Source organism: Phodopus roborovskii, unplaced genomic scaffold (assembly GCF_943737965.1).
Source record: "Phodopus roborovskii unplaced genomic scaffold, PHOROB, whole genome shotgun sequence".
In the NCBI taxonomy this organism is placed as follows: domain Eukaryota; kingdom Metazoa; phylum Chordata; class Mammalia; order Rodentia; family Cricetidae; genus Phodopus; species Phodopus roborovskii.
The window spans coordinates 33,806,106-33,822,521 of NW_026126409.1; the positions used below are offsets into that span (position 1 = coordinate 33,806,106).

General features: G+C 40.9%; 1 protein-coding gene across 1 annotated transcript in view; it reads right to left on the minus strand.

The window, feature by feature from the left end:
• The window catches only part of Mtmr7 (myotubularin related protein 7), a 77,041-nt gene extending 60,828 nt beyond the window's left edge, over positions 1 to 16,213 (minus strand). The window contains exon 1 of the mRNA XM_051182306.1: positions 16,132 to 16,213. Coding sequence (XP_051038263.1) covers positions 16,132 to 16,155 — 24 coding nt within the window. The 5' untranslated portion in view covers positions 16,156 to 16,213. The remainder of the gene's footprint in view (positions 1 to 16,131) is intronic.
• Positions 16,214 to 16,416: the final 203 nt, after the last annotated feature.

A 16,416-nucleotide genomic window follows, 5' to 3' on the forward strand; every position in this document is an offset into this window, starting at 1 on the left:
TATTCTTGATGGGGAAAGTCCCCATCCAATCGGAACCCATGGTTTCCTGAATCCATGATCCATGGCAATGCCTTGAGGTCTGCAAAGATACGTATCCCACCAGGAGTTGTGAGGACCTCCTGCAACTTGGGATAAATGTTTTATGAGCCAAGATTTCTTAATAGTTGTCTTTGTTTCTCTTCTTGTTGGTATGGTGGGAAATGCTCTGAACAAAAGCAACTCAAAGGCTCACAGTTCCAGGTTATGGTCTATCATGGCAAGGGATGTACTGCATCAAGAGCCTCAGGGAGCCGGTCACATTGCATGTACAGTCAAGAAATGGAGAGGAACAAATAAATATTCAGTTCCCTTTACCCACTGTACACAACCCAGAATCCCCTCCCAAGGAAATGGTCTGTCCACAATCAAGATGGGTTTTCCTGGGACTGGAGAAATGGCTCAATGTTTATAAAAGCACTGGATGGTCTTCCAGAGGACTGGGGTTCAACTTTTAGCACCCACATGGAAGTTCACAACCATCTAGTAACTCTAGTTCCAGGAGATCCAACACCTCCTCCTGGCCTCCATGGACACCAAGCACTTATACATACAGTACACAGATGTCTAAACAGGCAAAATAACTATACACATAGAATATTTTTGTAATTAAAACAATGGGTCTCAACACATCAGTTAACTAATTAAGAAAGTCACTTCACAAGCATGCTTAGAGACCCATCTACAAGCGATTTTAGAGTCTGTCAAGTAGACTCCATTAGCCATGCAATATTTGCACATATATACTCGGAAATTACAAAGTGGTTTGCTTATGGGACTCTCTATATTACAGTTGCTATGATGTTTCAAGACATCCCAAAGCTCCTGAACTATCTATCAATAGTCCCACTCAGAATAATATGAGAGAGGGAGGGGGAGGGACAGCGAGAGGGAGGACAGGGACAGGGATAAAATGAATTATATGTGTGTGGTGGTGGTGTACAGCTCAGTAGTTCTCAACGAAAGTAATTATTACTAATCCACAATAGAGGCCGAAGTTTTACTTCTTCCTCCCATTGAATCCTCACATCTATAGTACAGTTCTCTTGTGTTAAAGTAGTGGTAACCAGAGATGTACTCAATCATATTTTGCAAAGAACCCTGATACACCAGAAGAAAAACTAAATCAAAAACAAATTCTTCAGACCATTCAGAATAATTAGTGTGAGGGTGGTGGTGGTAAATTTTTCTCATTTAAAAAGGAAGCACTTTCTTTTTCCTTCTTATATAAGATTACCTAATCAAACACAGAGCAGTAGTCATGGAGCTTCAAGAGTTTTCCAGTCAACTCTTTTGGTAGAAAAAATCATGAACATCAATCCTTTCCCCAAAAGGCACATTTAAACTGTTCAAAACTATAAAACCAATGAAAGTCGTTTCCCAGGACCATTTTATTCAAAGGTCAGAGATAGAAGAACAAGTATGGTAAGGGGAAAAAAAATCAGAGTACAATCCAAGGAAATACATGTCATATAAACAAAAGCAGCATTCTGCCTTCAGGGACCCTCAAGGCCTTCAGTACAACTCATGAAAAGAAACACTGCTGTGCCACTAAATTATTTCAAAAGCATAGTTACTAAGCATGACACCTGTGAATGAACCCAATGACAATCAGACAGTTGAGCCCTTTCAGTTTAAGTTTTCCAACTTAATAAATATATTATTTAGATATGCTCATTTGTTGAATGCCTATTAAGTGCCAGGGACCCAGACAATTTACCAAAGGTTCCCAATGAGTAACTATGAACAGATTATTTGACTCTGTCCATCTGTTACAAACCTTCTAGCAGAAAGGGAAATCTCAGACTCACGTGGCTCAGGCCAGAGATCTTACTAAATCATATGTCTACAAAAGTCAGGGGTGACACTGGCTTCAGACTGGCAGGAACTCTGAACAACCAGTTCCTCACACTGACTCCTGACCACACCCTTCTGCATGCTCTGGGCTCTCTACTCCAGGCCACTCCAGCAACCCTAGCCTTACCACCCACTACATCTGTAGACAGAAAAGTATCAGATGCCCCCTCCCCCACAGCACAGCAGCTCCCTGGGTCACATGCTTATCCAGAAAGCCACATAATGATGCAATCTGAGAGCAGAGACTGCTAGTACAGGACACACACCCTGCATACAGACGGGGCAAACATCTTACAAGCCAAGGAAAGCGACAATGAATCAGCACACATCTACCACAGAATCTTCTCCAAGAAAACAGCTGTCCTACACACTGTGAACATGTCACTCTATCCACAGTTGCAACAGCTCCCCCTCTGCTGCTGGGGTCTTCCATAGCATAGGCCCACCTGATCGGCTTAGCAGCTCTTCCTTTCATTCCCCAAAGTATACCTCACTGACTGCCCTTTAGAAACACTGAAATTTATAGTGAAAGCCAAAACTTCACCTTCTTCCTTTCTCTAGCAATGGCTGTCTGGCCAACATTTTCAACTTTACTCCCTTAAACACTAACTTTTCTCTGGACAGGGCTAAATTCATCCAGATTAACTGAAGTTAGGAGGGTTTAGATTGGGAAAAATCCACAACCCAGCCCGAAGCAGATTTACAATCCAATGGGTTTAGACAGACCCACATTCAACAAGAGAAATTCACCCCTGTAATCTTGATGTAGTTTTGAAAACTCCCAGGAGAAGAACATAAAGGTAAAGCCTAACTACATTTTAAAAAAAAGTTAAAATCTTAGAATTCCATGTATGTTAGGAGGATTTTTGCCATGTGACAGATTTCAAAATGAATAACCAACATTTTTGCTGAAAATTTTTTAAGTCCACATGGGAAATTGGAGTACTGGATGCACATACCTCTGAAGATTTGTGAGCCACATACATAGTCTCAAATAATTACTATATAATTATATTCCATCTGTGAAAACAAAGAATTTGAGAATTTTTCTTTTAAAATGAGACAAGGAAAAAAAAAAAAAAAACCAATAGCTTGACAACTCTGAGTAGACCTGAATGTTCACATACAAGCAGGATGCTGTCCTATCCATTTATTTAGTCACAAAGAGAGCAGGTCTGGCTGACATTTAAACTTTAAAATTCCTGTGAGGTAGATAATGAAGTTAAAGTGGTCACTCGGAATAAGAGTTGCTGAAGAAACGTGAGTGCTGGGAACTCTGAGAAAGGCAGAAGAAGGGCACCCTTGTGGCTCAGAGCCAGCTACAGACATCACTGCAGAAGCCGGCTCTTGTAAATGGCCAGACACTTGAGAGTTTGTATGGGGTTGAAGGATTTATTTTGGTAGGGTGACCCTGGATGTGTAGGCTCATAGGGACATGTGCCGCTGAACAAAAGAACAGTTCCAGGATTTATTTCCATGCCACCTTAAAATAACCTCACCCAAAAATATCATTTTTGCAAGCATAAATTAGATAGAGAAAGGGATTGAGGGAAAAAAAGTTTTAAAAAATAAATTAAGAACAGATGCTGGGGTTGATATAATTCAGATACACACAAAGCAATCTATTAATGACAGATGTATTAAATAGAGTAAAGTCATTTAAAACAAGTTAACTAGTTTTGGAAGGAAAAGACCTTCCAATGATTCAGTACAGAACGATAGAGGATTTTCTGTGATAATGATGCATTCCTGTAAAAAGTTTTTCTAATTTCTAAAATCCTTCTGAATTTGACCTATTTCTGACAAAAAGCACTGGCTAATAAAAGACTAAATAAACCATTTACTTACAAAGCTCTTTGGAAACTATGGGAAAATATTTTTCCAAGGCCTAGCTGTGCCAGATGGAACTTACTGTAGTCCAATGAGAGGAAGCAGCTGGGGCACAGAGAGAGACAAGCCTTATCCCACTCCCACCAACCCTGATAACTGCAAGGGCCTGAGGATGGAAGAGGGGAGGCCATCCACCCATCCATGGAAAAGCCAGGCTGCACCATGTCTATACATCCCCACACTGGATGCTGAAGTTCTGAAAGACAGACAGTACAATCATACCGCATTCTCTTCCTTCCTTGTGCAATAGAGCTCTTGAAGACCATTATTCCCTTTATATGAAAAGAGTGTAAAGTAAAAATATTTCACAGACACACAAATAGGAGGCCTCTTCTGAGTTCTGACTGCACTACTGTTCTGCCACAGGGAAGTAGCATGCTCAGAAAACCTCAATACCCAAGTCTACCCTTGCTCAACCACTCCGTGCAGTGGCCATTCTCTATCCTTTATGTTGCTATGATGGCTCTGGTAATTGACATTTACTGTATACTTACAAAGCACTGCCTTGATGCACGCTATTCTCATAGTACTGCACAGAATCTAATCTCAAGGAAAACACCAGTTACTCTGCATTTGATCCCGAAGCCCCATGAACAATGCCAGGCACATACCCACTGCTTATTGGATTCCAGAAGCAATAAACCCTAACAACTGCAGATTAATTGCAACTGTAGGATCCTTAGGGATGAGCATCACAATTTTTCATCTTTGAATGCTAATGCCTTAGCACATGTGCTAACATATTAGTTCTATGAATGAAAATTAATAATGCTTTGGTTAAAAACAAAGCATATGCGAACTTATAGGAAGACCGGTATGATTAAACAGGAAGACACTCTTAACTGAATTTGAATTTTCAAATGGGAGAAAGAGGAATATTCTATTATGGAGCACATTGTAAGTAAAGGAAACAAAGAATAGGAATAATAAAGGAAAGGAGAACTCATGTCCTATAACTAAAATGAGACAATTTTATAGGATAATAAGAAACAAGGGCATTATTAAAAGGTCTTGAATCTTGGACCCAAAGTCACATTCAACCATATTCTCTATTCATTCATTCTACTATAAGGGATTTTTCTCCTTATAGTAGACACTGTCTTAGATGCTGGGGATATATAAATAATTGAGTTAAAGTCACTGCTTGCATTCTACTTGGGAATATGTGGCCAAGAATTAGACAATACACCAGATGGGCAAATAAAATTTGTGTGCCTGCATTTGTTTATGTTAGAGGACAGAAGATCTGAGGGAGGAAATTAAAGCAGATGAACACATTTGTAAGGATGGTGGTCTACTCAGAAAAGTCTTCTCTAGTGGCGAGCTTTTCCAAAAGAGCTGAGTCAGCCATGTGGAAATATGGGTAAAGAACTTTCCAAGAAGAGGGAAGAAGATACAAAGGCAGGAACAGCCATGAATGCTCAGGCAGTAGGGATGGCAGATCAGAGCACATCAGAAGTGAGGAGGAATGGATGAGGTGGCACAGGTTACAGAGATCAATCTTGGAGGATCTTCTAGACTATGATATGAATTCGACTCTGATGATGAGCATGGTAGGAAGCCACTGGAAAGTTTACAGTAGAAAGGGAATAGGGCTTGAAAAACAAATGTTCTAGAAATGAGAAGGTTTTTCCATATAGAGATTTCAAATACACTGTATAAAATAATTACAATATCCAGGTTTAACTCCAAATGACAATGAGAGTTCTATGAAACTAGGTGTGCTACTCATGTTAACCTAACCATCAGAGATCCTGGCCTTTATTCAAGATCTATCATGCATACAAGAAGCATGCAAGTCAACAAACAAATGCATGGACAGGCTTCAGAGCTATCTGCTTAGTTCAAAAGGCAGGATCCCCCTTTTTAAACCAAAACTGCACAAACTGGTTGAATTATACCTTAAACATTCTAAGTGCTTTGCCACATACCCAGAAGAATAAAACTTTCTTTCTGAGCTTGGCAATCAATTTATTTTTCTGGGAATCTGTGATAAGTCGTGTTTTAATAAGCAAAAAAGAGAAGAAAAGTAAATATGCAATTTTTATGAAGTTGCCATGGCCTGCCACAAGGCTTTAAGTGGAAGCTATTTTTAAACTATTTTAAATGGCTGTGGGAGGAAGGGTTGGGTCCATGTCCTGGGAAGTACTCTTACTCCCAAAGGCTTTAACTAGTTGTCCACCAGGGGAAAGGGCATTACAAAAAATAGTATAAACTGTTCCTGGCCTAAGAAATATGATACAAAATGAGCTACTTACAGGCCCTCTGAGTACAGAACAAGAATACAAAGCCAAGCCTTCACACACACAGTCACGAAATTTTGGGTATCTAGTCAAGAGTTTAATTTCGTACATACTTCCACAGTCTGTCCTGTTCAGCATGGAAAAAATAACAATAAGAATAGTTACAAGTCAGGATGGGAAAACCCATGTAAATCTTCTTGGTGAAGTGAGGCATCCCAGACAGTGATGAGCCTGTAAAGAGCAGGCAGTGAGTCCACCAAGGAAAGGCTAAAATCACTAACAAGTAAATAATGGCAAAGCAGCCCTACACAGGTCAATCTCCATTACACAAGCATGCAAATGTTCCTTGGTACCTAAAAACTGCTTTTCAGTACAAAGGGTACTTTTCTCCACTACAGAGTTCTGCTCCCTGCCCCCCCACACACACTCCAAAAAGACCCTCCCCCTCAGGAATCTGGGCAATGCCTCACTGGCCTCTGCAGTTTTGCCTCTGCAAAACTGGATGGATACTTTCCCAAAATCTGTGAGCTTGCAGAGATTAATGTTTTTATTAAAGAACACTACACTCTGAAAGCATGGGTGTGGACTAGAGTTGGGTTACACAAAGTCACTCTTTGTAGATGGCCTCCAGGGGAGAAAAGTATTTAAACCCATTGTGAAGTGTGGAAGTGAGTAAGTAGGTCAAATGAAATGTTTGGATTGAGAAATTTCTTTTTATTCCTATATTGCATGGAAGTTTTCTCAGCATACAAACCTGGCGTCATCTCCTTTTGCAATCAGAGTTATGATAACAATAACAAAAAGTGCTAAGAAATATTAGGAGACTCACTATTAAATGCTGTAAATATATTCTGTCTGATCTGTAAAAGTCAAAGACTAGAGAAGCCAAAGTTGTGAGAGTTCTCAGGAACTCATGGAGACCATATCCCAAGTTGCAGCCACAGATGGCTACTGACCACAGATGGACACGAAGATGAAAGGAACAAACGTGAGCTGAGAAGCCCACATATCTGTGCTGAACTCATTCTAAGCATGTATGCCAAGACAAGGAGCAGGATCAAGCAGGGTCTTTTTTTTAATAAACAGCTCTGGAGCAATTGATATTCCACAAACCAAAGGACTACTGCCCTATATATGCCTCACACAACAAACCAAACTTCATTCCAACACACACACACACACACACACACACACACACACACACACACAACGAGACATGTATGTCTTTGTGACCTTGGGTTAGGCAATGGTTGGAGGAGGAGGAGACCAACAACAAGAACAAGAAAGAAGAAAGAGAAAAAAAGAAAAACAAGGCACCAAGGAAGGCACTAAGAAATCAGATTAAACTGGACTGCCACAACTAAAAACATTAATGTTTCAAAGGTCAACACTAAGAAAGAGAAAAGACACCCATGGAATGAAAGATAATCACAAGTCATATTATTCAATCATGAGCAGAATCTATGAAGAACACCTATAGTTCAAAAGTTAAAGGCAGATAACCCAGCTAAAAACAATTTAAGCAGATATATATCCAAATAAGATATATAATAAACACATAGCAAAAAAGTAGTCAAAATACTTAGTTGTCACAGAGGTGCAAACCACCCCCAGTGGGGACAACACTCTTCCATTTTTCAGAATAACTATAATCTTGAAAGTAGACAGTGACTTTCTTTCATCTTTATTGTGAATATAAAATGATGCAATATCTCTGGAAAACTGTTATGAACAAGAGACTCCTGATTATTTCCAGAGAACTGGAAAACATGGGTTCCCCAAAAACATTTGTACACATGAATGTTTATGGATATACTATTCATAATAAACAAAATATTCAGAAATAACTCAAATACCATCAACTAAGAAATACATAAACAACCTTGAATACATCCACAATAGAATATTAAGCAGCAATTGAACTAGGTTTTTTTTTTTTTTTTCTTTTAACCACTCCCAATTATGACACAGAGACTTACTAGTTTTGAATGCTTGGCCTAGCTTAGGCACATTTCTGGTTAGCTCTTTTAATTTAAATAAACCTGTTCTTTATATACCTTCTCCCTTGGGGCTTATTACCTTTCTTCTATACATCTTACTCTCAGTGCTACTCTGTGTCTGGCCATTTGGAATCTTCCTGGCTTCTTGCCCCAGCCATCTCCCTTGTTCTCTCCTCCTCCTGTTCTTCTTGCTCTTTTTTCTTTCTTCCTTCCTTCCTTCCCTTCCTTCCTTCCCTTCCTTCCTTCCTTCCTTCCTTCCTTCCTTCCTTCCTTCCTTCCTTCCTTCCTTCCTTCCTCTAGATTTCTCCTCCTGTTTATCCTCTCTGCCTGCTGGCCCTACCTATCCTTTCTCTGCCCAGCTACTGACTGTTCAGCCCTTCATTAGACCAATCAAGTACCTTGGCAGGCAAGGTGAAACAGATGCAACATATTTACAAAAATAAACACATCCTTACATTGTTAAACAAATGTAGCATAAACAAAAGTAACACACTGTTACACTGTTAAAGTAACATTCTGTAGCATAAGCAATTGACACACATCTGCCTAGTTAAAAGAATACAACAAGCAATAGCTGGGAGATGTAGCTCAGGATATAGGCTCCCGCCTCAGCACTGAAACTAGGTAACCATGGGTGGCTGTGATGAGCCTGTAATCCTGGTACTTCAAGATCATTCTCTGAACCAGTATAAACTACAGAAACCCTGTTTCAAAACAAGGATATTATTTAGCATATATCCTGAAAACTATATGAGCCCTAAAAAACTGCACTGACTGATCAGATGGTTAAGGTCATCCTTGGCTACAGAGCTAGTTCAAGGCCAGCATAGGATATGCTACATATCTCAGAGCCAAAATGAAAACCAAAAACATCACCAAAACAGTGAAAGGGGAAAGAAAAAAAAAATCTATAGGAGAAAATACTGACAATTGAGATAAATGATAGATTTACATCCAAAAGAACTCTCACAATTCGACAATTAAAATGATAAGGGGAGATGAGAGGAAAGGGAGAGGATATCTGGGGAAGTGGACATTACCACAGTAGGACATGTGTGTCCATGGAAACTTAACAGTGACATCCATTAATATGTACAATAAACATGCACTGGTGACTTTAAAAAATAATTCCTTTAAAGAATCTGGAAAAAATTAAAATTTCAACATAAAGGAGCACGTGGGACTAGGAAGATTGAGTCAGAGGAGGAACAGACAAGAAGAGAGAGAGAGAAAAGACCAACCATAAGAAGGAGCCATTATAGGTTTGAAGAGAAAACTGAATCTAGAGAAATGTCCAGAGACCTACAAGACGGACCCCAACTAACAATTTGAGCAAGAGTAGAAAAGCTACCATAAATGCCCTTTCCTGATAATGAGATCAACAACTAAGTTATCTGCCATCATAGAGCCCTCATCTAGTAGCTGATGGAAACAGAAGCAGACACCCACAGATAAACACTGAGATGAACTGGAATCCAGATGTAGAGAGGGAAGACAAGACCAGGCTACAGAAACTCACAAAGACAGCTGACCCAAACAAGGAGGAGCAATGGACCCCCAGACTGATAGCTGGGAAAGCAACATTGGACCTACTCAGACCCCAATAACATGGGTCTCAGATAGAAGGCCTGGGCAGTCTAAGGGACACTGGACAGTGGAACCAGGATGTATCCCTGGTGCACAAAAGGACCTTGCAAACACACCCCCCATGGAGGGATACTCCCTTAACCTAGAGGGAGGAGGGAAGGCCTAGTCCCTACTCCAAATGACTTGACAGATTTAGATGACCCCTCCTAGAAGGCATCACCCTCCATGTGGAGTGTGTGGGGGAATGGGAGGGGAGGGTGGAGGGAGGTATGAGAGGGTGAGAGGGAATGAGGGAGGGGGAGGGAGGGAAAGGGAACTGGGATTGATATGTAAAATAAAAATAAAAAAATTAAGACAGCTAGCCAATAAAAAAAAAAAGTGAAAATACACAGTAAGCACAGGAGATAACATTTAGTACCTTTAGTCATTAGGAGATGAAACTGGAAAACACAGATAAAAACCACTTAACACCAACCAGGAAGGGGTTAGCACTGAAATGTAAAATACCCTGAAGACAGGCTCCTTGTGTTGGATACTTGGTCTCCTGTTGTGTGGGGAGGTGCTGGGAACTTTAAACATGGTTGCTAACACGAAGTAGGTGCCTGGGGGCATGCTTCTGAAGATTACACCCACTCAGACTCTTTGCTGTTTCCTGTATACCAGAGGAATCTCCCCTATCACATGAGCCCACTGTCATGATGTTCAACCCACCTGATCCAGGCCAAGCAGTCATGGCCCAAACCCTCTGAAACCAACCGTGAGCCAAAGTAGCTCATCCTCTGATACTGTCACATTAACTAAAGTAAGAGAGTCAGCAGTTTAGAAAAGTACTTAACATGTCAAGCAAAGTTTCTCTAGAATTTAGCAATTCTACTCTTAGAGACAAGACAACTTTTTGTTGTTATCGCTTCTTATGTTTTATTAACTATAAAAAGGAGTAGAATCAACCTAGTCCTCTACCAATGGGTAAATGGATATTGTGTACACAAACAAACAGATGCACTTATGGGTATAGTATAACATGCAGAAAAGACAGTAAGGAAAGCTAAATGTAAAGAGATGAGGAAGGACTGAATGCAGGTAACTGGCATGAGTTTCAAAAGAGGATATAAAGCCAATTGTTCATATAGTTCTAATTCTGTTGGATTTTTTTTTTTTTTTTTTTTTTTTGTGAAATGACATTCCTAAGAAAACAAACATGGGGCTACATTAAAAATCCATATACATAAGCTCATTGTGGGATTATGTAATAGCAGCCAGAAAATAGTAACATAACTTGGGAAATACTAGAAATCAGGTTTAAAAAGTCATAGCGAGCCATGTATTTTATGATTCAGTTCATGAGATTGAGATTTCCAGAAAAGATAACATATCCAGAAAAGATAACCTAGTGCTGATTAGAAGTGTGTTATGGAGGAGTAGGAGGAAAAGAAACCGGAAGGGACCACTAAGGGAGTTCTATAGGGGTAACACAAATGTTCGGAGCTGGGCAGAGTGGTACACACCTGTATACACTTTCTAATATTTTTATCACCTGCAAATTATTTGCTAAATAAGAGAAAAAGCATTAGTGCCAATGGTATAATGATGAAGACTGGCAAGGAGAGGAAAATCTCAAGTCTTACTGTCAAAGAGAGAACTCACAAATGAGATTAGTATTCCCAAATGGAAGATACAGTCAAATTGGTCAGTGTGACATTAATTCTAGATAAGAGTCTAAAATTAGTCACCTAATGGAACTTTGCATCAACCTAAAAAAGGAAACCATCAACCATCAGGAACATCAAGATTCACTCACTCATCGTTTCAAAAGGCGGTGTTTCCTTTTTCTCTCTGATGAACTGTTTGGAGGAGTAATGGAGGATGAGCTAAGAGACCTAGTAAAGTTACCAAGGTCAAAGCCTTAAGAAATGGGGCAAATGGCTTCAGCTGCTAAAAATGTACTGTTTCTCTTGGATAAGATGAGGAACAAGGTAACAAAACTAAGTACAATACAAAGTGTCTGGTGCCAAACTGAGAGGATGGGTACAAGGATCCAAGGCAAGATTAAGCAACTCAACGGAAAACAAGTAAACAATAACAACAACAGAACCTGACTCATGCAAGTTTGAGACTTTGTAAACCAAGGCTAACCAATGATTTCTTTGGGCATGATGAAAGTGTTCTGGGACTGGATAGTGATGATGGGTGCACATATACTAAAATCACTGGGTTGCATATTTGATATAAATGTAATCATTACTGCAGTATGTATATATACTGTTTATATACATATACACATAGTATACAAAAGGACTCACAATACAATCAAGTTATAGGTACAAAGCGTATGAAACCTAGATTATTCATGCCTACTCTAAAAAAATGAAGTACTGAAATAAAGAATACTGTTCATTTGTTCATGTATTATTTATTTAATGCATGCTTTCTTGGTACCAAGCATGGTGTGAAATGATATGGATGCAGGAATGAATACATCCACATTCTTCTGGAACCCCCAGATAAGGAAGCCCAACATTCAATAAGTACCACCCAAATGAATATAAATATGAAACTGAGGAACATAGAAGAACAAAATGGTCCTATACAAAAATACAACAGGCAACAGCCCCTCTGAGATAACATTAATTAGATTTATTTACTTTAAGTGTGCTTTGCCTGTGTATATGTATGTGCACCACATGAGTGCTTGGTAATTGTGGAGGTCAGAAGAAGGCACTGGATGCCCTGGAACTGGAGTTAGAAATGGTTGTGAATTACCATTCACAACCTGGGTCCTGGGAATTGAACCTGGATCTTCTACAAGAAGAACAAGTACTCTTAACCACTAAGCCATCTCTCCAGCCTGTGAGTACATGTAATTTGACATTATGACTATGAGAAATTTAGCCTGGGAAAGAAAAGATCAGAGTGTGCCATCCCTGATTCCTCCTGTGATGGAATGACAGTGCACAAGTCCTAAGGTACATAAGAAACTGTCACACTTGAACCTTCAAAGGGCATTGCCCTGATCAGGAAATAGTCACTAAATAAGCTGGGGAATTAGGACAAGTCAGTGTCACAAAGACCTAAAGCCCTTTGGAGAGTCTTGTTTTGTGTCTAGGTTCAGAGATAAATCACTCATAAACCTGTAACAGAGAAGTTGGCTGGTTTCAGCTGTCAGCTTGATTGGATTTAGAAAACAAAAACAAACGAAAATACCTGGGGCATTGATGAGGCACATGAATGTGGGAAGCACAGTCCCCAGACTAGATAAAAAGGGGAAAAGAACTAAGTATTATGAGCACCAAGGACTATCCCATTTCATCATCATGGCATTCTCCTCCATGATGGACTGTAAACCCTCAAACTGTGAGCCAGACTAAACCCTTTCCAGGTGTCTGGTTGCTGCTCTAAGAAAGGTAACACAAGTAACATGTGGTTGCATTTTGTCATAATAGAATTACCCAGGAAAGAAGAAAACAGAAAATGAGGAGACTATAGTAAGGGCTCAGACTAAGGAGTGGGAGTCAGAAGGGAGAGGAAGTATGACAACGTCTATACCACAGATGATCTCATATCCCATTAATAACTCAAATTTACAAATGCAGAGGAAATGCCTTTCAGAAGATTACTCAGCCAGACCCCAGACAATCAAAAGAAATTCTAGCAACACTTCAAGCTGTTTCTAGCAACTCAGAAGTTGTTTTATGTAAGTAATTCCTGAGCTCAAATAATCGCTAACTTTCCAACAGCACTGGCAGGTTTTCTGGGTGGTAAAAGCCCAACAGCAGAGCAAAGACCCCAATTTCCACCATGAAGAAGCCTCACTAACTCAACTGCCAAGCAACTTGTTCTTAGAACACCCCCCCCCCCCTTTGCAGGGCACCATTCTGGTAAAAATGCATCCTTTTTAGCCTATGTTCCATTAAAAACTTTAATAAAGTGTACACACAGGTGTAGTGACCTCTTGCTTGTACAAATAAAGCCTATCTGGGGGGTCAGAAAATGGCTTGCCACTAGCAAGCCATAGAGATCTGGAGGTCTATACAAACAGACAGGAAGTAAGGTAGCTGGGTGGAAACAGGATATAAGCAGGGAGAAACAGGAACTTGCCCTCTTGTCTGCTGAGACCCTATGGAGGTCAGGTGTGGCAATGGCTTACTCCTCTCTGATCTCTCAGCATTTTCCTCTATATCTGATTCCAGGTTTTTATTACTTAGACCAATTACGAACTCCATTTATACACAGACATGTACAGAGAAGTATGTACAAGATATACAAGGCACTCCTAATTACCCATTTCCATCCTGGTAAATACTGCATCCAAAAAATAAAAAGGTCAGCTAAGCAAGTTTTGAATATATAAACCCAAGATATAAAACTATAAAATCATGGGGAAACTCCCCATTCAAAGACTACAACAGAATCATGAAAAGTATGAAAATGACTATTAACAACTCCACATTTCATGTATGCTTTGAAAGTAGCTGTGCCCTTTTCCTCCATGCATATGCAAGCTTTAATGTCTAAAATTCATGTGTCTGGTATATGCACTCCTAGAGGCTAGAGCTTGACCTGGACGCCCACTATTTTTCTACCACTCTCCACGTCACTTTTGAGGCAGTCTCTCTTGCTGAACCCAATTGGAGCTTGCTGTTTTGACTAGACTGGCTGGCTGGTGTGCTCTGACAACCCTCATGTGTCAGTGCTGGGATTACAGGTGTGTGCCAACACACACTCAGGTGTTATGGGGGTGCTGGGGATCCAAACTCAGATACTCACACTTGCACAACACACACTTTACTCACTGAGCCATCTTCTGAGCCAACACACTTAACTTTTTGATGTTACTATATATGACTTTGTTATCCACACTATTCACAGTCGAGTACCATGCAAGTGAGTTTTGTTTGAACTCATACTATTGTAAGTTTTCTGTTGGGCTGAATTCACAGTCACCCTTGAAGTACTACACTGCTTACAGGGTGCTGATGAAAACCAATTAAAAACAAACAAACAAAACAACAACAACAACAACAAAAAGACTTCTTCTTGCTTAGGTTTAGCTAAATGGCTATGTCTGAGATGAAACAGAGTAAAGACCAGGAGATGACTTTACTCTCCCAAGTTCATACTATAAGAGAGAACGCCATCCAATGCCACAAAAGATACCCCGGTCATCCTTGCTGTTGACATCCACACAAGACATCACCTGTATAAGGGGGTCTCTTCATCATGAAAGAGGAATGCCCTTGGTGAGAAACAAAGGAAATTGAGGGGTTAAATTCATCATTCTGGAATAAATTATTTAGTACCACTTAAAGCCCTGAAAGCCTTGAGCCACCTATCTTGTGGTTTATGGCACTGTCCTCTAAGTTTACAATTTCCTGATTGTAAAGCAACAATTTAATTCCTCACTGCAACATCTACTACAGTTTACATTTGCCAGTGGAGCTGACATTTCTCCAGCAAGCCAGAAACTGACTCTTCACGAACACATTATTAAAGAGGCGGTTACTAACAGGTTCTGGCCACCATTTCAGAATTTAGGAATAAATTCTTCTTGCTGGGCAGAGAGCAAAGTAATTACATTTACCTTCCCATGAAATAATAATGCCCCTGGGGCCACATGAGTTCTGTTCACTCAGATACAGCTTTGGTGTGAGTCTTATCAGGGGCCTGTATTTTTAAATATATGGAGGTTTCTGAAAGGCTGTGAGGTGGCAATAGAAGACAGCCAGAAGTATTCCTTCCTGCAGGTTTTTAAACTCTGATAGGAATTTCTATCATTATTTTCATTCTAAATTATATTACAACAAAGAGTGTGAAGGTTTGGTACAGTGGCTATGGCTTCCTGTCTTATTTAACTGGATAATCGGGAACCAGTCATTTTTGTTCAGTGGCAAATTCTGGTGTGTTTAACACACATACACCCCCACAGATGGAGCCATGCACAGCATCTTCCTTACCTAAGAACCAAATAAAGTGGAAAGAGAAGAATACGCCATCATTCAGTTGTGGCAAGTATGGATGCTAAGCTCAGATGTCCCTAGCAGCTCCCACCATGGAATGGGAAAGTATGCATCGCGCATCGGGCGAGTCTGAAGCCTTAGCTTTAACAAGCTTCTAAGTTCATTCAAGCCATCTGTTTACAAGGCCCTGCTTTCCTTGCACCTGCTACTCCTTTCAACTGCTTGTTCTCCTTTCAACTGCTCAGAGCCACCAACACCTTTTTAAAAGGAGATTTTTAGAAACCTACAACCAAGCAAATAGAAAAAAGCCTCGTTACTCAACAGACAATTAGGGTACATTTCCTCCTGCCTGCCCCTGTGTCCACTCCGCCCCCCCACCCCAAGGACAAGAGGTTAGCTCCTGCTAGGCCTGTGAGCCAGCAAGAGAGAGAAGACTGGCCTCTCAGCGCTCAGGGAGATGCTAGGCAGCCTCCAGCTCCTCCCTCGCTCGCGGTCCAGCTCCCAGCAGGGCAACCCAGCGCTCAGCATCCCTCCTTCTCTCCCTCCTCCGCCCAGGACACCAACCTTGGGCGTGCGGATGTGCTCCATGGCGAGGCCGCGTCTGCAGGGTCCCCAGCGGGCGCGGCCTCACGCACCTGCGCGCGCGCGTGCAGGGCAATGAAAAGGAAGGGGAGGGGGCTTCGGCGGGAGCGGCCGTGGGCGGGCCGCGGGGCTAGCTCCGCCTCCAGGTGCGCGGGATGCACGCACGCCCCTGGGCGCCTGCGCGGCCTTGGAGTGCGGCTTTGCGCCTGCTCGCACCTGCGGGGTCTCACCCTTGGAGTTCGCCCTCCTTCCCCGCCTAGCCTGCCT